The following is a 17423-nucleotide window of genomic DNA, read 5'->3' as shown; positions in this document are numbered from 1 at the left end:
TAAACTGTGATACCATGTGATCATGCCTTTTGTATTTATTGTATATCTATCACTTATAATTTATTTTATAATTATCCCTGGAAGGAAAGTTAGTCAGGTGGTTAGGATGCTGGACTGGATCCAGGGAAGAAATGAGTTCGTGCTAAGTTTTGGCATGGGCTTTAAATTTATTTGGAGCTAAATGACTTAACCTATCCCATTTCAACTTTGCTGTTCTACCTCAGGGTGGGGGGTCATTGTGATTATTAATCTATGAATACACTGAGGAGGGGGAAATATTAGTGTTGCCATGAATATGTTTGGGGTTTTTTCCCTTTTAAAATTTGTTTTAAATCTAGAGGAGACTATTATGAAGCAGTCCACATTTCTTTGTGGGTGGCATAGTCCAAGGAACCTCTATTTTTATCCGAGTCCTGTAACTACTGTTTGAGCAATGATGCTCTCTGTTATGCAATATCCAGTCTGGATTTACAGATTGAGATTCTGGGTTACAAATTAGTTTCAGGTGTTCAGATCAATTATGGTCTTTTGTTGATTCATCTTGGAGCAAGCACTGGAAAAGAGTGCTGTAAAGGAAAAACCCTATGCTGACAGGTGGATATTATACTGCCTGAGAGCTTCTAATTACTTATACTGTCTCTGATTTTCAACACTTCAGTCACTTTGTACACTAACCACAACGAATGATTCTCAGGACAAATGTTTTATTCAGCATCTATGTTTTTCAAACAGGAAGGTTTTTCTTTCATTTTGTTTCCCTGCACAGAACATATTTGGCTCATTAAATACTATTTGCCAACTGCTATGAAAAATTTGGGTTTTTTTAATGGAGTTTTTTTAACTAGTAAACTGACATTTTTCAAAATACTGGATTGCTGGCACTGTCTATAGATAAGTTAAAATGAAAACGAACTAAATTTTGTGTTTCTGTTCCACTCTAAATGTCTTGTTGTTCTGTATTGAGACCATAGTGATTTGTTTATGAACACTGTTGAGGGTTTTGGGTTTTGGTGTGATGTTTTTTTTGTGTTGGGGGCTTTTTTTCCCCTTTGGATTTCAAATGATAGGAGTAGAGAAATTAGTAGTAGAAAACTTCTTGATCTGAGATTCTTTTCGGTGACTGAACTGTCTAATTCTTTGGCTGAACTTGAACTGCCAGTGTACTTATTAGGAAGATTACCAAATTGTTCATTAAGATAAATATACAAAGAGTTTCACAAATTATGAGCTGAGTAGCCGTGTACATGTACAGTAGGCTTGTATTTTCAACCTTTGACCTTCACTAATGACAGTGTGTAAGAGCTAATTTTAAATAGTGGTGGACTATGCCATCTAGTGTGCAATTCAGTATGCAGTACTATCTGCTTGGAAATGGGTGTTTTTTAAAAACATGAAATTTAAGAAAGCAGGTAAAAATGAATTTAAAATTCTAGATCAGTTTTTACTTAAATTTTGAGAGAAAAAATTATATTTTAAATTTACTAGGAATCATTAATATAAAGTAGATGAAGGTAAGCATTCTCAAATTGTTCTGTGGGAAGGGAGTCTTATTTTTCAAATGATACCTACTGGTTGGGGAGAAACATCCATATCTTTTAGGTCAGTTCAGCTGCAGAAGTGTCTTAGCATCATGGACTGAATTATGTATTCATGCTGTTTTCAGCATTTGCCACAAAGAAAATGCTGATCTTTTAATTTCTTCAAATATATTTTTCTTTTTTATCATGCAGAGAATCTTATGCTACAATTTATTTTTGGCTCCAGTTTGGTAACAAGTCTTGATGAGATATTATCTACATTCAGACTACTTTAATCAAAGTTTATCTGTTTGAAGCTGAGAAACTAAGAAAGGGCAACTTTTTCAGTGTCAGTTGGACACAGCGTTTAAATTGGTTAAAATACTTTGGAAGCTTCTATTATATACTTAAATGTACTTTTTGTTGTTTAAATAGCTTCAGAAATCTCAGAGTCTTTGCTATCAGAAACAATCATTGACTTTGCAGGAAAATTAGATTAAATGCCCAATTTGCATATTCTAGCTGAATTAAGACACTTAAGTATTTTGATTGTTTAAAACCTTCCAAAGCCAATGCATTTGAAAACAGTTCTTCAAAAGCTATTGTCTCTTCACCAAAACTATCAATGAATTATTTAAGTCTTGATTTGTGGGGTTTTGGATTTTTTTGCAAGCCAGTTAAGATTGTGGTTTAAAGCAATTTGGTTTTTGAACAGCTACTGTTTTGTTAAAACTTGAGTGTTTTCTGGTGTGATGGAATATCTCTGAGATGTCCTTGAACTGCCTGGTAATAGAGGTGTGTTTTCTCCAGCTCTTTCATTTAAGACTCTCATTGCAAATGTACGAATAGAAAAACCGGGGCTTTGCTTCACTTTTTAAGCTGAGAATTGAGGCTCAGTGTGTAGTGGGGTTATGGCAGTGACTACAGAAATAATTTGCTGAAGAGCAACAGATAGGACTCTTCTCTACTTCCAAGCAGTAATACTTTAACCAAAAGACTGGACTTCTCTTAACTGAGTCCTTATGTAAAGGAAAAGAAAATGGGAATAACAGCTGGAATGAAAATGGTATATTACCAACATATTACCAGTGTAACTCTCTCATGCAAAAATGAGGTAAAAAGGATTTTTGTTGTAATCACTTACTGCCTGAATTGTAATAACGCCCAGCATCTTTAAAGAGGGCAATGACCCACTCTGACAGATGTTGGGTAAACTGCAGTTGGGACCATTGCATATAACTTTATTCATCAACAGGACAGTGCATGTATGGCATGAATAAAAAGTCATCTCTTTGGAGCATTTAAAGTGGGAGGTCTTAAAGTTGATTAAACAACAACAATTTTGACATGCATTTATGCTAGTTACTCCCTGTGTTTTGGATTTTGATCCTGTTCCAAAACAATTATGCTCTACAGCACTTCATGTATGTCTTTTGAATATTTGTGGGCTGTAATAAAATATTTACAACAAAATTGATTTGAAATATTAAAAATTTATCTTCTTTCCTTACAGCTATATTTATTCAGCAGTGCCACTTTCTGAGACAGGCTGGCCATTCTGAGAAAGCAGTGTCTTTGTTTCAGGCTCTGATCGACTTCACCTTCTTTAAACCTGACAGTGTAAAAGATCTGCCAACAAGGGGACAGGTAGCAATTTCCATTTAAATGGGTGTATGTCCTTGTGCATTCACAGAATGCTGTAACAGAAGAATGTTGATGAATTTTTAAGGACGTAGGGAAATATTTTGAATCACAGCTTACTTTGTGCTTCTTCAAGGCGATGCTTGCATTGGAAAGTGCTTGTGGGTCCTCTGGAACTACACTCCAAATGGCTGCTTCTACTGTATATAACAGAAGTGTGACAACCAGTCATTTCATGTCTTCTTTTTTACTAGCTAAAGATGGAAAAAAATGAGCTGGCTGACCAATGTCTGTGTCTAGTTAGCGGTTCCTCAAAACTGCTGTTGCTTTGTTACTGTTGATGGAGAAGGCTGATAGGACCTATAATCTCTTTCTGGTTTAGACAGTTCTTGCAAACATTTCTTGCGTTCTCTGTTGTTTTCAGTAATTCTTTGACTGCTACATTAGGAACACCTTCATGCTTTGAAGTATCTTTATTTGACTCATGAGATTCCATTCAGCTTATTCTGCCAAAGTACTAAATCACTTTTTCTCTTGATTTCCTCAGGAGAATGTTGGGCATGCACCCCAATAATAATCAGTAAGTTAGTATTTAGAGGGGGCTGTTGCCAGCATAGCATCATCCCACTGAGTTGTCAGGAGCTGCTTCCTTCTTAATGAGTGGTAGGGAGGGCCACCAGTTAGGCAGCTGGGCTATTGTAGAGGACAGAAATTGCATTTGCTTCTATTCCCTCACCTTCTTCCCCAGCAACCACTACCGAGACTCAATTTTTTGCTCTCTAGATTAATACTGTTACCCACCAATGGAGCAATCTAGTTTAAATAATAGCGGTGTCCTCTTAAAGAGCCCAAAGTGTAGAGTTCAATCATAATTATCATGCAGGATGGGAGATTTGGTACAGTTACACAGATAAAGCTTGAGTTACAATTCCAAGCATTTGAAAAATTCCAAGATTATATGTAATGTTTAAAAACTCTTAAGAAAGCAGGATGGAAAAGAACCTCGATTTAAAAGGACAGGATTTAGGTTGGAAAGTGCAGTTCTTGAAAACAGGAAAATGCCAGATTTACAGCTGATCACACATTCTGCCCTCTTACAGAAGCATCATGACTCAATCTTGAATTACTTGTTTCTGTACTGTGTTCACAGTTCACTTTCTCACTTGAGGCAAAGAATAAATCTATGAGGAGCAGAATTAGATTTTGCAGTTGCTGTAAGCCCTGCATTTATGATATGTTGATGCTTGATTTTTCTTAGAGTAAATTTATTGTTAACATTTGTATTAACAGTCACATCTCAGCGTCTGAGCCAAGGTTTGATACACAGCAGAATCATATAATAGCAGAGAGATGGTCATTACAACTAAGTATACACAAAGCAGGGGAGAAATTGATGAATCTAAAGATGACAAATTGCGTACAGGCAGTGACAAAGTCAGGACTAGAACCCTGGACTTCTGATTCACTGGAAAGTGCCCTGAAGTTGTTGACCACCCTGAAATCTGAGATGAAGAAGACCTTGCTGATCTTTTTCTCATGTCCTCAGTCTAGTCATATTTACATCCAAATGTAACATTTTGATTTGACCATAGGTATATGATTGTCTGAATTATCATTCCATTAGCCAAATTCTTCATGGTCTCATGGAAGATAGGGAGGGAAGATAGGGAGGGAAGATAGGGAGATTTGGTTTCCGAAAGCCACATCTTGGGCGCTTTGGATCCTTATCCTTGGAGGATCTATGTAAGACATTTTGCACAAAAGTCTTTTGCTTTCTTTAAAGCCTAATATCTTTTAAAAACAATCTTTATGTTCATGAGAGGAGCTGATGACAGTCCTGCTGTGTCACAGGCATAATTGAAGTACTCAGTTGTTCCTGCTGCTGTTAAGCAGCATCTAACAAAGTCTTCAGATACAGAAGTTGCACCCAGATAAGTGATTGTAGGGGTCTGGAAAACCTAAGTAGACCCTGTTAGTGTCTGTACAACAGCAAAAATTATTTTTCTGTATGTTTTGTTTTGGTTCCCCTGCCTGAAACAATAGGTGGAATTCTTTGAACCCTTTTGGGATAGTGGAGAACCGCGAATTGGAGAAAAAGGAGCAAGAGGCTGGAAAGCATGGATGCACCAACAAGAAAAGGGTGGCTGGATTGCTCTTAAGCCTGGTATGCCTACGTCAGTATGTGTAGTTGTATGTCCATGTGGTGTTCTAAACATTTTGATTAGAATGACACAAGCTGTTTTTTCTTATGTTTTTGCATGCAAGTTTAAAAAAGAAATTACCAAGATTAAGATAAAGTATATCACACTTCACAGGCAAAAGCATGTGTTGAGTGTTCTATGTGCAACATTGTTTATGGAATATTGTTGCCCTTCCTAGGGATGAGGGTTAAGGGAGAGGATGGCGTATCCTCTGCTCTGTGCTGAAAAGACTAAAGGTGTTAATACTTGGTTGAGACCCACGCCCAGCTAAAGTGGAAACAAACTACTTCCCTTAAGACCCTTTCATCATATTGGTAGACCAGGTGGGATTATAGTATTAGACGGTAGTTGCCTCAAGGATTCTATTTCTAGAATCAGATTTCAGTTTCTTATAGCAAATATATAGCAGAAATAGGAGGAAAACCTTCCCTTTTTCTTTGTGATGCAGAAAACAAAGAAATTTCATCTCCACTTGGCTGGAGTGCTTCTGGGTGAGCAGGGGTGCAGAAAACGCCTCCCTGCTGCTTAGCCCCACCTTGTCTTCTGGTCTGCAGTGCTTCCTTAATGTCAAGGACTATTTCTCAAACAGACACATCTTGAAGGGGAGCAGGGGGATAGAATGTGTCTAACCAAAGATGAGCTGTCTCTGGTTTTGCTGGTCCTGCTGCTGTAGCAACTCTAACAAAGCAAGTTTGGCTTTGCTTTTAGTAAATAGAGGAACTGAAAAATGATCCTGTGCTTCCCTTGTCCCTGGATTAAGATGGAATTTCCTTGCCCCTCAACTGAGGTCACCAGTTCCACTACTGATGGCTATGGACGTTTTCCCCACAAATTGGGAAGACTGAGTACAGAGTAGAGAACCACTGCCAGTCTTGGGCAGGTCCAGTGTATATCAGTGCTTTTACCCATGCATGCCAAGCCCTGAAGTTCAGGTGCAATCTATAATCGAGTGTAATCTCTAAAACTGTCGATTTTTTTTTTTCCAAACTTTGGCTAGATTGTGGAAATGCTATCATTTTTCATAGAGTTGCTGGCTAAAGGAGAGGCTGTAGATCACAAAAAACAGAGAGAGTAAAAATCTTGCCACCACCTGTTTGTTTTACCTGAAATTTAAGAACTGGGAATGGGAGTGTTTCATCTAGTTAATGGCAAATGTCAGGATCAAGAATTTGGAGGTGGCATAGAAATGGCCTGATTTTTGTACCAAAAATAATAGTGCAGGTAACCATAAATTTTGAGGACTTTTTTTTCCTCAACAACAGGAAAGAAAAAAAAGTATTTGAAATATCTCTACAAGCTTTGCCTTAGCCTACAGGTGCTCCTCAGTTCCAGCACAGAATTGTCATATTGCTGACACAGGAAAAACATGCTAATTTTATCTAAATAGTCCAGAAGGATCATCATAAAAGTGGGGTCTAGTTAAGCACTGCCTTTTGTGTGTGTTTAACTGCATTGCTTGTTTCAATTGCACATTAATTAACATGTTACAAATACCAGGTATTTGAAAGCAACGTTGCCAAGCTTGGTTTGCAATGTTTAACATCATAGTATTACTTTTTACTTACAGTGATTTTCTCAAAATGTTTTATGCACATGAGTATCCATAGAGCACATTTGAGTTTGTATGCCCAGGTGTGAAGTGAAGAACCTAAGTTGCACAAAAAGGTGACTCACTGTTGTCTGTTGCTTGCAAACTGCTGGTGATAAAAGTGGTCAGCAGCCTGTCAGTGTTGTCTATTCTCCTCTATGAAAAAGTTTGAGTGCTGACACTGATTCATTGGTTCAGAAGTTTGGAAACCTCCTATTCTTATGGAGGTGGTGTCAAAACCCAGAACTGTGATGTGGAAGTTTTCTGCACTGTCTTGTGACTTTTTTTATTGACACTGCATTTGTTTACATTTTTAATGTAGTTAAATTGTATGTCAAATCTGGCCTTTGGATTTGGTGGATTACTTTTTCTTTAATAAATTTGTGTGTGTGTGTGTGTCTTGATTTGGTTTTAGATGATGATGATGAAGAGGAGATAGATGACGATCAAGAAATAAAGGATAAAACTCTCCCCAAGTGGCATATTTGGTTGGATATTGAATATTCTCGTGAAGCAAGGCATTGGTTACCTTGGAGGCCAGACAAAACCAAAAAGGAAATTGAAGAAGACTGTGAAGATCCAGAAAGACAGGTCACTGTGCTGTAACAAAACACTGTACTATAATAAGACAAATTATCCTTTCATTTCAATTAATTGCCAATGGATATTTTAGAGGAGTAATCCTTTTATAATTTGTAAAAAGAATTTTTCTTTGTTTGGAATTCAAAATTTAGCTGAGGTTTCGCTCTGAGACTTCTGAAATCCATGGGAAGCTCATGGTAAACTTCAGAAAGGGTCGTAGGCAAATTGTCTTTGCTGTTCTGTGACTTCTGATATCTGTATGTGGAAATGTCACAGAAATCTGTGTTTAAGAAGATATGTACATTAAATAAATGTTTTGTTGCCTTCAAGTCATTTAGTTGGATTTTTCAGGGTTTGGGATTTTTTTTTTTTGTTGGTTGGTCGTCCCCCCCCTTGGGAGATAGGTCAAGTCAGACATTGATTTTCAAATAAGTGTGTTAAATGGCCTAAGCAATAAAATAGTATCTTTCAGACTTCCATTGTGTAAGTGTTCTGTGAAGGCCTTTGATACTCAAGTGCAAAGAAATGTCTTGGTAGCAAATTTACAGTCTGACTGGAAGAACACATTGCTTGTTTAACTTGTCTGGTTTTTGTTTGAATGACATTCTGTTACCATTTGACAGTAATTATGAATCTTTATTGACTGGAAGAGGTTCTTTAATTACATAAATTACAGGTTTGCTAATTTTATTTGATTGCATAATTTAATGGAGTTTGTTTTAATCTGGATTTTTTTTTAGGTATTATTTGATGATCTTGGACCATCTTTAATCCAGCTTTCTAATCCAGATCTTCAGCATCAACTGCTGTACTCATTTTTGCAATTCCTGGGAGTGCCATGTACAAGTAAACTCTTTCCTTCCAACCTCTATATTGCCATGGATGAAAATAACATCTTTGACAGTGTGTTTTCTGATGAAAAGCCACTGACTTCTGTTGATTTTCCACTTTCTGGATTCAACAGTATTGGTCATATGGACACAATGCTACAAGGGAGACATCACATAGGCCACTACAAAGAAGGAGAGGAGTTCATACAGAATGTTTTTCATGTTCTATTCCTGCTATTTTCAGGAAAGGAAAAATCTAACCTGTCCGTTTGTTGGTTACAGTATGAAATATCTAAGGTAATGAGGAATCTGCATATCATCACTTTTGTGGTGTGTGGCTTTCTTGTCTATTAATGTTTATACTGAATTAAAATAAATATGGGTGAAAATTAAGTCTTGTAGGACTAAGTAGTCAAACCAGGAAATGACAGTTAAGATTGCACTGGGGGGGAAAAAAAAACCAAAACCAAACCCAAGCCCCAGATCCTTTTCTTCAGTACATGTTACGCAGAGGCATACATGTAACAAAATATTTTTTGCAGTTTTGAATATTATATGACACATTGCATGCTAGACAGGAATGGATGCAAGTGATTTTTTACAAGGCAAAGTGAGTCAGCCAAGTACTTTTACCAAATGATTCTAAGTGCATAATCCCCAATACCATGATAAGAGCACCTTATCAATAAACTTACTTCTTCCTGTACAAGTTACATTTGTAGTGTTTTTGAAGGATATAACAACCTTATCACTTGAATATGGATTTATTTAAGTAGAACTGCTCTAACAGGTGCCCACAGAAGGATGAGAGTCCAGGTTGTCTTCCTAATGCTTCAGAAAGTTTAGTATTGTGTTTCCTTACGGAGAAGTTCCCTGTCTCTTACCCAAATACCTCCTGACCAGGTGATCTCCTGTAATCTTCCCATCCAATCTCCAGATTTGTCTGTCAGTGCATTCCCCACTGTGAAAAGCTAGTTGAAGGTTTAATTGTGCTAGTCATAAGCTGCATCTGGCCAGACAGGATCATTTTTACTTTACTCAACCATTACCAGTTAGCAGCTCTTTATTTAAGCAGTTGGGCTTTTAAAAGAGTGAAGTTTGGTATTACTTAATAGCAGTGGCAGGAGTAAGAATGATAAGCCTGTGTAATTTGGCTGTGCTGGAGGGAACTGACAACAGGCAGTTGTGACAACTTACTCAGTAGCAACAGATCTGGCTGGTGGCGAAATATGGAACAATATGAAAATAAATGCAGTAATGAAATAAAAAAATGCTGTGAGCTTTTTTTTTACCCTTCTTTTCCCACCCCTCTCAAAATTCATTCTGTTTATTCTCACCTGCAGGTCGTTCAGTGTCTCCAAGCAAAAAACAAGAAGAAGCTGAAAGCACAGGGGAGGAAAAGTAAAAAGTTGGCCAAGAATCTTCTTAAAGCGCCTGACAACCGAAACCACCTTTCTCTCTGGAAACTGTATGCCTACCTAGAATGGCTGCTTGGTAACATTGATGATGCCAGGAAGGTGTTTGACACAGCTCTTTGCACGGCAGGGACAGGAGGATTGAAGAGTCCCCAGCTCTGCAGCCTCAGTCTGCTTTATGCTCAGCTGGAAGTGGAACTACTAGAAAGTATAGAAGGAGCTGTTATGTCACGTGCTGTTCATATATTGACTAAATTGGCTGAAAGTGGACCATATGTGCCCTATAGTGGACAAGTGTTACCTGTGAATGTCTTGAAAGCTCGTAAAACATATGAGCATATGCTGCAAAATTATTTAAGTAAAACACCTGTTTCTGATCAAGATCCAGCCTGTGATGCTAATCAGCTGGTTAACTTGGTTGGTTGTTACGCACTGTTCCAGTATTTGACTGTTGGGATTGATGCTGCAGTATTAATATATGCACAGACTTCGGAAAAACTTGAAGCTGCTGGTCCACAAACATGTGAAAATACTGGAGAGAATTTTGGCATTCAAAATTTTCCCACTGCTCTTGAAGCTGTCACACTGTTGCATACAAATTTACTCAGATTCCACATGAAAATTAGTGTTTATCCATTGAATCCTCTGCGAGAGGCACTAACGGAGGCTCTGAAACGGTATCCTAGCAACCAGTCTCTTTGGAGGTCATATATCCACATCCAAAGGAAGTCTCACAGTGCTAGCAAAGCACGAAGATTTTTTGATAGTGTCACAAGGTCTACTAACTCTTTAGAGCCATGGCTGTTTGCAATCCAAGCAGAGCAGATGAGAAAAAAACTCACTGAGAGTGTCCAGAGGTAATACCTTGCAGCTCCTTATGGTTATGCTTTTTTTGATCTGTCTGATCACTTAACAGAGGAGAGAAAATGCTATCATAGTTCTCATTTTGCATATGAAGAAGCTGTAGCTGGGGAAGGTTATTTGTTCAAGACTGAACAGTGAGTCAGTGGCAGAATCCTGAATAGAATTAAAAACCTAGTGATAGTCTCGTCCTTTTGACTGGATCAGATTGTGTGTTGCTTTGTGTTTGATTACTTGCTGCTGACATCAAGATGGTATGCATTTAAGTAATTTTTAAATAACTAAGAGCCTACTCAGATGGCCAAGGTAGACACTGTGAGCTTAGAAAGAGCTGCATTTTAATACTACAGCAATAAGGAGATAATACAGAGCTACGTTGCAATTTCTGACTGAGCTCGCTGCCCTACCTTACTCCTGGATCACAGAATATAGTTGCAGCAGATCTGTTTCCATAGTGAATACTGGAGAATTTAGTTTTCATATGGGGCTGTTGCTAGGTGGAAGAGGCTGGAAATTTCCTGAATTTGCAGTGTGATATGGGCTCAGGTTTTTTGCTCCTGGGAAAGGAGTAAAGGGTAGGGGATGTGGGGAACAGAGGGGTGTGTTCATTCTTAAGCTTAGTCTCTAACTGTTGTCTACCCGTTGCTTGGAGCTACCTATTCACTGCTACCTACATATCTCTAATAACATTGGCAGCTTGGTTCCTTCTGTCTGCACATAGCAACAGAGGTTTCTAGGAAAATGTTATCAGGAAGCTTTACATAGCGGTAAGCCCGCAATATCCACACTTGATGAAACTGCAGAATTATCAGTATACTTCAAAATGATGGTGCACCCACTGCTTTGATTGCCACAGTCTGGCAACAGGCACGCATACATGATAGCAACATTCCTGAGCTGTCAGTATATGCCATCTTAAGTTGTAATAAGAATTTTACAGCCACCAAACGTAAAGGAGTATTGTAGTTTGATTTACTGTTAATTACAGACTAACACTGTGATAGGTTTTCATTATTGTTACAGGAAACTAAAGTTTCCTTACTTTCCTTACTGGAAACTGATGTTAAAATTCCAGAATGATTATTTTCTTGGTGACATTCAGTTTCTTTCCAGATTGTTCTCTGCAAGCATAGCCTTTCCTATAGGTTATATTTGTATAGGGGGAAGTTAGATGTTGCAAGAGCAGAGCTGAGCTACTGCAACAGAGAGATAAATGGCCCGTTGGTCTTGTGTAAAACTAATGTTTATGTTATTTTGACAAACTAAGAAAATGCCTGTACGATGTGTGACTATTTCCTCTTCTGTTCTATATTTCTGCTTAAGTCCACAGATTTCATTTAAAGGAACGAACATGAAGGGTAAAACAGTAGCGTATATAAGTCAGTGTGAGGTACAGTGCTTCAAACAATTACATCATTTTCCCTCATGGCAAAGGTTAAGATAAGAGGAAACATGACCTCAAAAACCCTTGAAAAAAGAGGCAAGTTAGGAGCAAGTGTTTAAGGATGAGTGGAACAAGCTGGCAATCCAAGAGAACGCACACATACACAAGTGACATTGCCATGAGTACTCCAGGCTGTTTCTTCAAGCTCAAGCACCAAAAAAAAGCCAGTCTGTATCAGCTGTAGATAGAAATTAATGCTTCAGTGAAAACACATACCTGCTTTTGTGTTATGTCTGGAACTTAGGGATTTGAATCTCTAGGTGAAAAAGAAAATTATTGTAATCATGGTTCAGATGAAGAGCTGTAATCCTTGATTCTTGTTGGTCTTGATCCAAGACCAACATACAGCCTTAAAAAGGTGACGGGTGAATTTGAACAGGCTTGCCGGGGCACCAGAAGAAAACTTGCTGATCTAGACTTGAATTTGGTTTGAGCCACTATGCCAAGCTTGGAATGATAAATGATCTTGAATGAAGACTAAGATAAGTATTCTAAGATCATATAATAGTGGATTATTGGACTCAAAGAGAAATTGTCTCTTCCAGTTGGACAGGGTTAATTTTTCAACATGCTAAAAGAATTTTCACAAAAATACCTCATTTATCCTTAACTGATTTTCCTACATATAAATGTGCTAATTAGATTAGCAAGTGCTAAAAATCTGGTTTATAACATTCAGTTTGTAGTATGTAATGCAAAAACCTGGATATATACAGTGGTGCTATGTGAACAAAGACAGTACATTGATCTTTACCCTCTCTTACCTGGATGTGGTCCTTTAGCTTGGGTTTAAGGGACTGTGGTTTCTTTTTTCCTCTGTTTCAGGGCAGACGTTGGTGAAATACATTCTACTATTCCTGAAACTGGGTTAACAAATCGGATTGTAGCTTTATTTGAACACGCAGTTCAGAGTGAAAATGGTACCCACTGTCCACTGCTGTGGAGAATGTATTTGAACTTTCTGGTAAGAAGAGTATTGGTTTTGTTTTGTTTTGGGTTTTTTTACCATATTTAGAATTTCTGATGAACATAGCTGCAATACTGGATAAAAAAGGAATACTAAATGCTGCCATACTGATACAATTTGCCAGGTGTTATATTTGAGTTGTAATGCTCTTTATTGCTGGGAATATTAAGGAAAATGTAATTCACATGGATTAGAAGGAGTAATGGCTTCTGACAGCATAGTTTTAATACAGATGCAGGCAAGTTATTGTGGCTGTGATCTTATATAGATCAAAAGTATGTTATAACATGTCAATAGATGGATTCCACCCAGTCTTACTCACAATATAAAGGTAAGTGGACAAGGGATCAAAATTTAAGAAAAGAGGAAGCAGATTGTAGGGACTTAGGATTTTATTATTTTTATGTAAGTAAAATCAGCAAAGATGACTTGTATTTATCTTTTAAACCTACTTTAGGGTTCTGTAAGGAAATTATAAGGACTTTGATATTTCAGTCAAATCTAGATCCTGATTTTGTATAACTTCACAGAATGACAGAATGTTTGAGGCTGGGAGGGACCTCTGGAGATCATCTTGTCCAGCTCCACTGTTCAAGGAGGGCCACCCAGTCCGAGTTGTCCATGACAATGCCTAGATAGCTTTCTGAGTATCTCCAAGGAAGGAGACTCCTAACTTTCTGGGCAACCCATGCTAGTTCTCAGTTACTCTTACAGTAAAAGTGTTTCCTGATGTTCGGGGGAACCTCCTGCGTTTCAGTTTGTGCCCGTTGCCTCTGGTCCCATCACTGGGCACTGCTGAAAAGAGCCTGGCTCCCTCTTCTTTACATCCTTACTTCACATATTTATATAAATTGATAAGATCCCCCCTCTGAGCCTTTTCTTCTCCAGGCTACACGGTCCCCACTCTGTCAGCCTCCTTTTATAGGAGAGATGCCCTAGTCCCATGGCCCTTCATTGGACTCTCTCCAGCATGTCTGTCTTTTACTGGGAAGCCAGCAACTGGGCACAGGATGCCAGGTGTGGCCTCACCAGTGCTGAGTAGAGGGGAAGGATCACCTCCCTCAGCCTGCTGGCAATGCTTTGCCTAATGCCGTCCAGGTCCCTCTGAATAGCCAAGAGCCATGAAGATTAGTAAGGGCTTGGTGCATGTGTTGTACAGGGAGAGGCCGGGGAAACTTGTGATAGTTCAGCCTGGAGAAGCGAAGGCTCTTGGAAGATACTGTCAATGTATATAAATACCTCATATGAGGGTGTGAAGACAGAGCCAGGCTATTCTCAGTGCTGCCTAGTGACAGGACAAGAGACGGTGGCCACATATTGAAATACAGAAAATTCCATTTAAACATAAGAAAAAGATTTTTCACTCTGAGGGTGATGAAACAGTAGAACAGGTTGGCCAGAGGTTACAGAGTCTCCTGTGGAGATACTCAAAACCCAGCTGGATGTGGTTCTGAGCAGCCTGCTTTTGCTGACCCTGCATTGAGCAGAGGGGTCGGAGCAGGTGGTCTCCAGAGATCCCTTCCAACCCCTGTGATTCTGTGAAAAACTTGAGAGGCAGAATGCTACTGAAAGCTCTTTGCAGAGCAGCAAAAGATGTGTATGCATCTTGGTGCACAGCTCTGACAACAGGGTTTCCAGTGGAGATGGCATTGCTGTTCAGTAAAGGGAGATCGTGACACCACAACAGCACAAGCTTCTACAGCTAGTGTATTGGTAACATGAAAGAGAACTTCTAGATTTTAAGAATTGACAAGGGAACCTGCTGACTTTCAGCAGCAGTACCGAAGTACTCAGAACAAGAGAACATGTAAACTCATGATTGAAGATCTCTTCTCCAAAGATCTCAAAACATTTAATGTATTTCAGTATTTTGGAATTACTGGTTTGTTTGGGTTTTTTTTTTGATTTGCCATAAACCTCCGTTTGTTAAGTGTTTTTCAAAGTAGCCCAACTCAAAAGATTTCTTCACAAGAACTCTTTCTACCTATAACTGGGATGTCTGAAGCTAAGGAGACAGTTCAGCACTCTGACCTTTGCTACCCTTCTCTTGTTAAACTTCTTGATAGCTGTGTGCTCTGCACTTGTATCACAAAGTTGAACGGGTACTTTGAGGAAAAAGTTTTTAACTCCTTCCAGATAGATGCTAATTTGACATAGCCATTTTTGTCTGTAAAGGGGATTCAGCCTTAACAAGCTTCTGCCGAGTAAGAAGATGTACGTGCATGATCTCCTCCATGCACAAAAGTAATGTATTATCACCTTCACCGTACCCAAGATGCTCTTGTGTAGTATATGTGTAGCATATTGGGTGTAAGTTTTGGTTAATGGTTTGCACTCTTGCCCATTGCATTATGATTGTCAAATACAGGCAGGGGCACTGACTTTAACTGAAATGCTCAGCAGAGGCTCTTTCTGCTGGTGTTTGTGCTATTACTTGTCTTACAAGTAAAGCCCTGAAACTCCTTCAAGACATATCTTCGATCACGTTGAAGAGTGTAATTGGTGTCACCAGTGTAACCGGTGAAGCTGCATAGCTACCATGATATGTAGTGATAAGGATTCCTCAGCAGAACAACACTGAGCTTTTCAGCAGTAATTTCTTTGTCTCAGAGATAATTGGTTTTTTATTTCAGCTATTATTCCATTGAAGTATGAACATTTTTTTCTCACACAGGCTTCACTAGGAAAAAAAGAAAAAAGTAAAGGGTTGTTTTATAAAGCCCTTCAAAACTGTCCGTGGGCAAAGGTAAGCACAGAAAAAATACAAACCTGTAATCGTACTTTAATCTTTGAAGTCCTGTATTTTAAAAACAAGTTAGACTTTAACAGTTGTTGTAATGAGTTATACGCAAATGAAAGGAGAGATTTCTGAAGAAGATTTTTTGCAAATAAGAGATGCACCTGAAGTGGAAACATAGTGGTCAGTGGTGTGTGTGTTTCAGAACAGAAAGGTGTAGCATCACATGAGGCAAGGAGATAATGAAGTCCTCTCTGTATGATCTAGAAGCGATCGTGTCTTTCAGACAGTGTTTTGTCATGAGCACGGTAGAAGCAGAGATATACAGGCAAATAAAAATGTATTTAGTTAATAGTACAAGAAATTATTCAGGAGCACCTGCAACTCCTGAGGTAACGTGTGCGTATGTGCTGCTTGACCTACCTTTTGTCTTTTTGAACAAAATTATGTCATGAGAATTGGAAAAGACTTGATTAAACATCTGCATAGCTGTCACTGCGGAAGTACTGATTCTGTTTTGTATTATTTTGAAGAAATATATTTCTTATGTTCTTCCTACAGAGTTGTTTGCGTATCTACATACTACCTTTTACTATGTTTCTTGCTACAATAGATGGCACACAAAATGTTCCTGTTGTCTTTCTAGGTTCTCTATATGGATGCAGTAGAGTATTTCCCTGATCATCTGCAGGAGACGCTTGATCTAATGACTGAAAAAGAACTGAGAGTGCGGTTACCTATGGAAGAGCTGGATCTACTATTAGAGGTTTAAAAGAAGACTCTAGATGAGTGGAGGAAGTACAGAAGCTAGTTCCAAAACTAGCAGTTAGACCTGTCTCTTTTCAAACAGGAACTCTGTTGGGACTTGGGTACTATGTACTTTTTTTTTTTAAGGCTTAGGGATGGGTTTTTTTTAAGCTTTTATATAAATTGCTATCAAAATGGAGTTCTACTAGCTGCCAGTATGCTGGAATAAAGTACTGCATTTTGCCCACAAAAATGCATCCGTTTCTCCGAAGTATTGCTGAATTCCCTGAAGTATCCGCAGAAGGATGCCCTCTTATAAATAGCCCACGTTGGATGTTGCCCACATTCCTAATGCTATTGTTTGGAGTTACATTCCCTAGAGTTCAGCAGAGATTCAGTACATGCCAGCTCTGGTTTGGTGAGCAGCACAGGAAATAAACATCTGCCAAATGGATGCTCCACTGTCCCCCAGCGGGCAGACTTCAGTGGTTTCCTTCAGCCTGGTATGCAGGCGCGTGTATGCGTAACTACCCAGTCGAACAGCCGTTACACCTGTACGAACGCTGTTAGTAAAAGCTAAACCTTTGCTTGAGCAGGCACCTATTTTGGACTTGTGTTTGTTTGTTTTGACAGATGACCATTTAAATACAAATATTTATGAAAAATATAACTGCATATTTGAAAATACAAAAGGAACATGAATTATTTTTTATTAATTGAACTGTGAGTGTATTAAAAATGAAAATGTATCCATACGCATCTCTAAGCAGCTCACTTTTAAACAAGATTTTGTAATTGATTACTCACTTTTAATCCAAATACAGGCAATCATCATGGGAGAAGTAGAGGTCTGGTCTGTATTTAATCCTCGCCAAAGGCGCAGAGTCATCAAA

General features: G+C 38.5%; 1 protein-coding gene across 2 annotated transcripts in view; it reads left to right on the top strand.

Annotated features, from left to right (window-relative positions):
* NRDE2 (NRDE-2, necessary for RNA interference, domain containing) overlaps nt 1-17222 on the top strand; it is a 32901-nt gene extending 15679 nt beyond the window's left edge. Inside the window, exons 7-14 of one of the 2 annotated variants that reach the window (XM_075103699.1) lie at nt 3031-3164; nt 5202-5322; nt 7363-7538; nt 8270-8656; nt 9703-10631; nt 12905-13043; nt 15721-15792; nt 16430-17222. In XM_075103699.1, coding sequence (XP_074959800.1) covers nt 3031-3164; nt 5202-5322; nt 7363-7538; nt 8270-8656; nt 9703-10631; nt 12905-13043; nt 15721-15792; nt 16430-16555 — 2084 coding nt within the window. In that variant the 3' untranslated portion in view covers nt 16556-17222. Of the gene's footprint in view, nt 1-3030; nt 3165-5201; nt 5323-7362; nt 7539-8269; nt 8657-9702; nt 10632-11958; nt 12168-12904; nt 13044-15720; nt 15793-16429 lie in introns of those variants that run through there. The other variant, XM_075103700.1, reaches the window with a different exon arrangement.
* The last annotated feature ends 201 nt before the right edge of the window (nt 17223-17423 follow it).

The sequence above is a fragment of the Phalacrocorax aristotelis genome, chromosome 9 (genome assembly GCF_949628215.1).
Source record: "Phalacrocorax aristotelis chromosome 9, bGulAri2.1, whole genome shotgun sequence".
NCBI lineage: Eukaryota > Metazoa > Chordata > Aves > Suliformes > Phalacrocoracidae > Phalacrocorax > Phalacrocorax aristotelis.
The sequence above is the reverse complement of the archived record's forward strand: the minus strand, read 5'-3'. Positions and strand labels throughout refer to the sequence as shown.